This window comes from Brassica rapa, chromosome A01 (genome assembly GCF_000309985.2).
Source record: "Brassica rapa cultivar Chiifu-401-42 chromosome A01, CAAS_Brap_v3.01, whole genome shotgun sequence".
Classification (NCBI taxonomy): domain Eukaryota; kingdom Viridiplantae; phylum Streptophyta; class Magnoliopsida; order Brassicales; family Brassicaceae; genus Brassica; species Brassica rapa.
The window spans coordinates 11,768,824-11,777,600 of NC_024795.2; the positions used below are offsets into that span (position 1 = coordinate 11,768,824).

General features: G+C 32.8%; 1 protein-coding gene across 1 annotated transcript; it reads right to left on the reverse strand.

The window, feature by feature from the left end:
• Window positions 1-418: 418 nt before the first annotated feature.
• Window positions 419-4,351, reverse strand: LOC103847616 (choline-phosphate cytidylyltransferase 2). The gene is made up of 8 exons (XM_009124701.3): window positions 1,997-4,351; window positions 1,807-1,920; window positions 1,611-1,706; window positions 1,493-1,535; window positions 1,265-1,420; window positions 1,103-1,171; window positions 883-993; window positions 419-795 (listed from the first exon to the last, which is right to left on the reverse strand). Exons 1-8 carry the CDS (start codon window positions 2,131-2,133, stop codon window positions 652-654), a joined length of 870 nt encoding a protein of 289 aa, XP_009122949.1. The 5' UTR covers window positions 2,134-4,351; the 3' UTR covers window positions 419-651.
• Window positions 4,352-8,777: the final 4,426 nt, after the last annotated feature.

Genomic DNA, 8,777 nt, shown 5'->3' on the forward strand with positions numbered 1-8,777 from the left:
AGCTTTGGCTCAAAGGATCTTAACGGATCAGCCGTTAAAACCTTCTCAAAAGGTCCAAGAGATAGAAGAGCTTGAGGAGGAAAAGGCTAAAGTTCTTTTTGTTCCTCATGCATAGTCTATATCTCTTATTTCTCGATCTGATTTGTTTGTTTTTAGCTATGTTTGTCAATACTTTCTCTGGACAACGATTCAACCTTCTAAGTTTCTGCCCGCTAGTCTCTCCTCTACTTTGTGTTAATTTTTGTGATCCAAAAGTTCAAAAACATAGTCTTGTAAACTTTTAATTTCTTTGGAAAGCTTCAAATCATAATATTAAGAGACATTTGGTGGACATATGAGTTTTTTTTTATACTTTTTGTTTGGGCTGAATTTGTTTTTCATGTTTTATTCGGTTATCTATTTCTATGTATGGTCTACATGTAATAATTGGGAGTGGTTGATCATAAATTCTACATCAGTGACATTTGAGTCATAGAAACAAGTAGAGATTTGGAAGTACAGTTTTCATGTATTCACTTGAACATAACAAACAATTCTAGTCCATAACTGTGGAATCTGTTACACTTTGGTCTTCCGCATCTGGAAATTCTTGAATGCTGAACCAAAACTCTCATTTCTTCACTATCCCATTCTCTTTGTTGCCCTTCTCATTTAAGAAACCTTCCTGACATGATAGTTTTCATCCCCTTCTGCAACCTCATCCTCATCAGAAATTTCTTCGCTCTCATCATCCTCGGCATCTTCTGATTCCTGCCTCAGTAGCCGTTGCTGGATCCCATCTCTGATGGCTGTTCCCTGAGAAAAAAACATTCATCTAGACATGAGTGATGTATGGAAACACTTGAAATCTCAAAAGTTGAGAGAATCAATCCTTTTGCTTACCATTTTATGACAACCTTCCTCAAACATTTCAAGAAACCCAGCAACCCAACGATCAGCATTTTCAACCCACTCATTGCGGTGCATCCCAGCAGTTTTTGCTACGGTTTGTATCTGCACAAAAAAGAAAAAAATATTCAAGATTTTAAAAGTTATTTACTCTATACCAAGCAGGGCATCAGAAGCAACATCATTAACAAATTAAAGAATCCTCAGTTCCCACCTTTTCTTGTTGTTCTTTCACTTTCTCTTGTAGTTTCTTCAGTTTCACGTTCACTCTAAGCCTCTTCTCCTGTTTGTATTAAACAAGCCCATCATAATATGTTAGTGTCATGTTGGATAATACCATTACCATTTAGCACATCAAAAAGAATGGAGAGCGTGCCTTAACAAAGCTGACACCGAGCTCTTCTCTGGAATATCCTCGGTCCAAGTTACGCAACACATACTGATTATAATCTTTCACAATTCTCATGATTATATCTGATGTCGATATCCCCTCTGTTCGTTTAGTTTCTTTAAACTTCCCAATCGACTTTACCTGCAGATACCAAGCCCAAACTCCCTAAGAAACAATATGAATGAGAAGAGATAACCAGAGGAAGAAACTTACAAACTCATAGACATCGTTTCCAGCTCCACTAGCATCCGCATATCTGAGGAAAAAAAACATGACATAAGAGTTAAAAACTAAAGACAGAACAACTCAAAGCATTAAACCTTAAACTTACGGAAGAGCATCATGAGCTACGTAGTCGATCTGATGCTTATCGAGAAACTCAGTGGTGAGAACCCATGGTGCATCTGGAATCACTTCATCGACCCACCTTGTTTACCATATAAATAATTTTAAACCCAAAAACAAAACAAAAACTCAACAAGATAAAGACATAATCTCAGTGGTGTGTGTGTGTGTTTCCACATTACTTGCAATGTCGGAGAGATTCATAGCGTTCGGACTCTGTCATCACGGTCTTTCCTTTGAATTTGTTTGTGATCTCGTCGTTACAACATCCTACGAGCAGATACGTGTTCGGAAACCTAATTTGTTTCCGTTTCAATTAGGAACTGAATCATCTAATCATAACAAGAAAAAAAAAATGAATGGGTACTTAACGATTTCTTGGCTTGTTCGATGGCGCGAGCGTGACCGAAATGGAACAAATCATAGATTCCATCGGCGTAGACTCTAACCGGCCGGTTCGACGAAGCTGTTTCTTCTCCTGAAACCTTATCGTCACCGTTAATGGCCATTCTTCTTCTTCTTTCTTGATTTTTTTTTCTTTTTTGGTTTTCTTCTTAAATGTGTTCTCCTTGTTTCTTTAGTTTTCTATTGGGTCTCCCTCCAATCACGTAATTTTCTAAATAAATAATGATCTCTCATTTTCAGACAGAACTGAGATGGGGGGGAGATAGATGGTGAGCTTAGTTGGCCATGTTCGAACACTGACATGTACCAAAAGTCAAAAATACAAATGATTCCTTTTTTGAAATTTTGTACTTAAAATTCAATGGTTGAATTAACTAACGATATGATAATATTTTGGCCATGTTTTGACCAAAAAATAATTAACTAACGATATGATATTATTTTGTTTACTGTACTTAAACAACAATTGAGAATGTGGTGCAAATGTTTTAAATTTTCGATTTTCACTAGTAAACGTTTATCATGTTTCTTCTTGATAAATTATCAAATTTGATAGTACTTCGTGGACGTCTTTATGTAGTTTTTAGAGTAGATTGTTTGTGAAGTTTAAAGCATGTGTAAATAGTAAACAATACTTGACAATTCTTCTGCACAGTTCCAATTAATATTGATTTTACCACAAGATTAGTAAACATGAATTTATTTAGTGGCTGGGGGTAAGTAGTTTGTTCAAAAGGAGAAGGCAGGTATAGGAAGACCGGGCGTATCCTAATTGATTTGGCCTCCTTTTTAGTGAAATCTGTGTAGTTTTGACAAATATGTTTTTGCTTCTCAAACTTTGATGTTTTCTCTATAAAAATATTTGATCTGGGTAAATTTAGAAAGTTATGGAAGCCATGGAAGCTTGTAAATAATCTTAAGGAGTAAGAAATTTTAGAGAGAAATAAGAGAGGTGTAGAAAAATCCAGAAAAAGATCACAACCGTTGATTCAGTTTGATCTTCACCGTTCGTTGAAGAGGTGGCTATGTAATAAAGGGGCAAGTTCCTCATATGTAACATATTCACCAAATTATCAGTAAGAACCACTTCTTTAAATCTCTCTCTGTAAAATCTCTCCTCTCTTTAAAGGAAGTTAGGTTTCGGTTAAGAATCGGACTTGGCAACAACTTAGCAACTACAAGGTCAAACGTTCCGATTCAGTGAAGAATCTGTCTGAATACATGGATAACTTACGTTCGTCCCTCATGAAAGCAAAGCATAAAGATGATAGTTGATTTAACGCAGTGATAGATTAACACTTCTAGAGTCTTATTAAGAAAATATATGAAATGGAAAATAGACGATAAGATAGCTCATATAGAGCTTTATTCATAAGAAAAGTTGAAGAACAAATATATTTGTTGCCAAGATTAAAGAAGATTTGGTTGATATTTCATTGTAGAAAGGAGAAGCTTGATATTCAGTGTTTCTACTAGTTTATAACATATGTTTTAAGTTTTTTATTGAGTCAAAGTATGTGTTATAGATTTTTAGGGGTGTAATTTAGTGTATACAGGATTTAGGTATGTTTGGAACAAAATAGTCGATGCAAAAAAAAAATTGAAAATGCAAAATTGTGCAGATGCATAAGAAATTTAGCAATGGATATGGTGTGATTGAGCTCAAATTTTGACACAAGATATAAAATGGAATTATGTTTTCAATACCACTGGTTTGCGGTCCATCCATCAAGTAGATGATAACTCTGTCTACTGATTCAATACGAAAAAAAACTAAAAACTGTTTTCTTTAATTTTAGTTTGGTTTTGTCTAAAATTCAATCACGACATGTTAAAGTAAAAACAATCATCTTACTTACGATCAAAATTAAAGTAGAACAAATATTAAAAACAAAGTAAAACAATTATATTTCATGAACTTATAAATTGTGAAACATATATATTATTTCTAAATAGTAATAATAATACAAACAGTAAAAGTTATAGTAAAAATAGTTAAAACTTCAATCAAAATTAAGTTAAATATTTTAAAATTTCCATTAAAGTTTAAAATATATTTATATGATTTCATTTGTTTAATTAACCGTCCATGAAGTGGATTTAATTCTTACTGTTCAATAAAAATAACTAAGATGAGTAGACAAATACCCTGACCAATCCATAACTAAGATGAGTAGACAAATAGTTTTTTCAGTGGCGGAGCCACCTTATACTAAGGGGTCATCTGACCCATATCAAATCTACAAAATCTTAACTTTAGGCTTAATATCATACTAATTGCTGTCGTCTATTGGTTAAACTCTTCTTTTATGATCCCCATGTCTTGAGTTCAACATTCTCATTTATCATTTTAGCTATATATTAAATGAATATTGACCCATGTGGAACATAAACCTAGCTCCGCCACTGGTGCGGTTTGTGTTGGTTCTCTTGCTTCTTGTTTCTCAACACGTTCAAAATAAAAACCATGCCAAAATTGACTAGAGTTTGAATCTATACTATTAAAGTAGGATCCTATTGTTCTTTTTACCTTAACATGCCCTTTTCATTACTAACATTGCATGTTTCATTAAGGGCAATCAAGTAATATTAATAACACATCTTTATTAGGTCATTTATTTCGGATCCAGCCCACATCAGATCCATTTGGGCCGATTAAAAAATCAGATCCAGTTCTCACATTTTTTTTTCTTTGGGCCATTGAGTCTAAGTTCAAATAATTTTTTTCAACTATTCTTAATTATTATTATTTTTTCTTCTCTTAATATAATTTAAGCATTCATAAAAAAATTTGAATTTTTTCATTGAAAAGTATAAATCTTTATTAAAAGTATATAATTTGTTTTATTAAAATATTAACCACATAATAAAATTAATTTATCAGAGTTATACCAACTTAATTCATAAAATAAATAAAGTTTAATTTTTAAAACATAAATAGTCATTTAAAATGAAATATAATAAATAAAGATAAAAAGTTTAAGTCTTTTATAAAATAAAACACAAATATATGAAAACTAGGGTTTGGCTCCGCCCTACGTGCGGGTGAATGAAAATATAAATTGATTATTTATTTATTACTGAATTTGGCTATCCATCATTTTGTCAATTTTTTTACTCTTCTTTTCATTTTTCTTGTGCTTATTCAACACAACGTGAGAAAAATATGATCCTAAATAGAACCTCATGTTTTTATGAAAATTTTATCTGTTTTCAAGTTGTGGATTATATTATTAGCTTATACTAATATATTTTTCTTACGAATATGTTAAAATTAAAATTTTGGCTAAGCTAACAATATACCATTAATATAAAAAGTATTTATGAACTATTACATATTATGTTAATATATTTAAATAATATAAAAACAAAGAGTTAAAAAGAGTTTACATTTTAAAAAGTTATAATGAGGAAAAAGATTACTCTTCTTTACATAGATTTTGATTAGCTAGTTATATTATGGGGAAATTTTATGTTTACCACTTTCATGGTACCACTTTTTATTTTTATCACTAGTAAATAGATATTTTCAAAAATACATTTTTCATTAAGTGGTAAAAGACTCTTATACTCTTATTATATATATATAATAAATCATTATTTAAATAATTAAAAAATAAAAATAAATATAATATTTTTTTTATGTTTTCGAATTAGTCTTTTTCAAATTCGAACTTTTTTATAATTTTTTTTTGAATTTGTTTTTTTTGAATTTTTTTTTATTTTTGAAAATTGAAAATTATGTTCGAAACTATTTTTTAATTTTTTTTACATTTTTAAATATTTATTTATATATTTATTAGAATCATAAATTTCACATTTCAAAAACCCTACTCACCCCTCAGCTCTAAACCCTAAGTCTAGATTAATTAATCCTAGAGGTATAAATGTCTTTTATCCTTCATTAAAAGTGATGGTAAAAATGATTAGTATAAACATGAAAAATAGTACTACGAATGTGGTATTTGTGACAGTTTCCCTTATATTAATTATGAAGATGATTTCTTAACTATTGAGTTAGGTAGTAGATCAGTTATTCAGTTTTTCTTAATCCATTACTTTTTAGTGATAAATTTCATATTTAAAAATTATTTGATCTTTACTAAATATTCTTATCATGAAATGTAAAAACAATTTAAATTTTTCTAAAAGTTATAATGAGATGTAAATTTTTGTTACACCATGAAACAGTTATGAGGAAAAAGATTATTCTTCTTTACAAAAAAAAATTTATTTGATCTTTACTAATTTTGTTTTTGTGATAATTGTTTTCTGCTGATTTATTGAATTAAAATATAATTGCATAAGCATGGACCTCACGTCCATTTTTGAAACTCCCTCTATTATTTTGATTTTAACCCACCAATTTTTTTTTAAAAGGAATAAATAGATGATTTTAAGCAACGGGGTATGTTTCTCAAAAAAAAAAGGGGGTATGTTCCCGTTACTCTATAAGTTAAAATGGTCTTGTTACTATACAATACAAATGTTGTTCAATCTTATGAAATTGATATTCACATGACAATGGTTGTCATCTTGTGTTTTTGCTTTTTTTTTATCTGATATGTCATCACTATATAAACATAGTGGCTTTGTTTTACTATTTGAGTTTATCTAACGCTCATTATTTCACCGTTGAACACATTAATTCACAATTAGACGCTCCAAATCTTGTTTTGATAGTCAAGAGCTCTGGCATACATGGTGATGGGCAAAAACAAACACAAACAAAGAGGTAGCAGGACATATTTTGTGATGTAGTCGTAAACCGAGACATCATGATAAAATTCTATTCCGGGTCTGAACGACACCGACCATAACCGAGCTAAACAATCGGCATGTAATTGCAGTTTCCCAACCACGAAACTGTGTCGATCTCTGATTAGGCATCTAATTGCAACTCCGGCCACTTATATATGACGCTCTGTCTTCCATGATCGTTAGAGCTTCTTTCAAAAGTGACGAAAATCTTTTGACCTGTCGGGAATGAAATTCACCAGTAGCTTTAGTTTACTATCATTTTTAGTCGGGTGATTTACTTGAAGACAAAAAGGCAGGGGAGTAAACTTACGTACTTTGAGGAGCCTATCCTTGGATTCATGTATATGGCAGTAGACAATTACTTGGGGACTGAATTTTGTAGTCTAGCACCGACCATGTCCAGTTTCCTGTTATTAATGCCTCAAAAATTTCTTCATTGGAGTAAATATCTAGTATTTCTAAGATGCAGATTCAGATTAGGAAAAAAAAGGTCACCATCTAAAGGGATAACTACGAAGAAGTTTCCTATTCCTATTATAACTTAGATTCATCCTTATCAGGATCTTGTACTAGTTAACTTAGGATATTGTACTTTGTATATATACTCATCGTATGGAATGAATAAACTCAAGCTTTCACATAATATTTCATGGTATCAGAGCTATAAGATTCTTTGACCTAAAATTCTCAAACACATATACATTCTACTTCTACAATGGCTGATGATAATTCATCTTCTGATGATAATTCATCTTCATCGATCAATACTGATACAACTTCGGTGACTCCACAAGCTATCAATGCTTCGTCACCTTACTATCTTCACCCCTCGGATAATCCAGGGGCTCTTATTACTTCTGTTACGCTTAATAGCGAGAATTATTCGGAGTGGTCAACAGAACTTCGTAACTCGCTTCAAGCCAAACGAAAAACTGGTTTCATTGACGGAACTATACCAAAACCCGACTCTGAACCAGATCTCTCTCGCTGGCTGACTACTAATGCTATGATTGTTGGATGGATTCGAACGTCAATCGATGCGAAAGTTCGTTCAACTGTTACCTTTGTCCCGGATGCTCACAAGCTTTGGGAAACACTATGTCTACGTTTTTCAGTCAAGAACGGAACCCGGGTTCATCAACTTCAAGATGCAATCACAAACTGCAAGCAAGATGGACAACCTGTTCTTGAGTACTATGGTCGACTAACGAAGCTATGGGAGGAGTTACAAAATCTTAAAACAACTCGCCCGTGTACCTGCGATGCAGCATCTGAGATAGAAAAGGAACGTGAAGATTCACGTGTCCATAAATTTCTCTTTGGCTTGGATGATGCACGTTTTGCTTCAATTCGTTCTCGCATTACTGATGAAGAACCTTTGCCAGATATCAACCCTGTCTATTCTCGTGTGATACGAGAAGAACAGAATATGATCTCCACCAAAGCAAAGGAACAACGATCTGATGTTCTAGGGTTTTCTGCAAAAACAGAACCAACAAAAGATTCTTCTTCTTCTACTACTGATACTTCATCTTATCGTTCTCGTGATCCTAACCGCTCGTGCACTCATTGTGGACGTACAGGACACGAAAAATCAGAGTGTTTTCTACTACACGGCTTTCCGGATTGGTATCAAGAACAATATCAACGATCGAACAGCAACTTGTCTGGTCAATCTTCGCAAAACTCCCGCGGAGGAAGAGGAGGTCGTTCTGGTGGGAACAGGGGACGTGGTCGTGGTCGAGCTTCACATGCCACGACTTCCATCAACAATGAACAGATCGCCTCATTAATCACACTTCTTCAGAACCAGCAATCCAATCTTTCTTCGGAACGTCTGTCGGGTAAAACATATATTACTGATGCTATTATTGATACAGGAGCGTCTCACCACATGACGGGAGACATATCACTTCTTCATGATGTATCTGATATACACCCCGCATCAGTAACATTCCCGAACGGAAAAGCTTCGCAAGCAACAAAA

Excerpts from the sequence above, each read along its gene's own strand:
- LOC103847616 (XM_009124701.3), bottom strand. The coding sequence starts at position 2,133 with ATGGCCATTAACGGTGACGATAAGGTTTCAGGAGAAGAAACAGCTTCG. Across the intron at positions 1,172-1,264 it reads TCGGTGTCAGCTTTGTTAAG|GAGAAGAGGCTTAGAGTGAA; the intron begins GCACGCTCTCCA and ends TAATACAAACAG. Across the intron at positions 994-1,102 it reads TGAAAGAACAACAAGAAAAG|ATACAAACCGTAGCAAAAAC; the intron begins GTGGGAACTGAG and ends TTTTTTGTGCAG.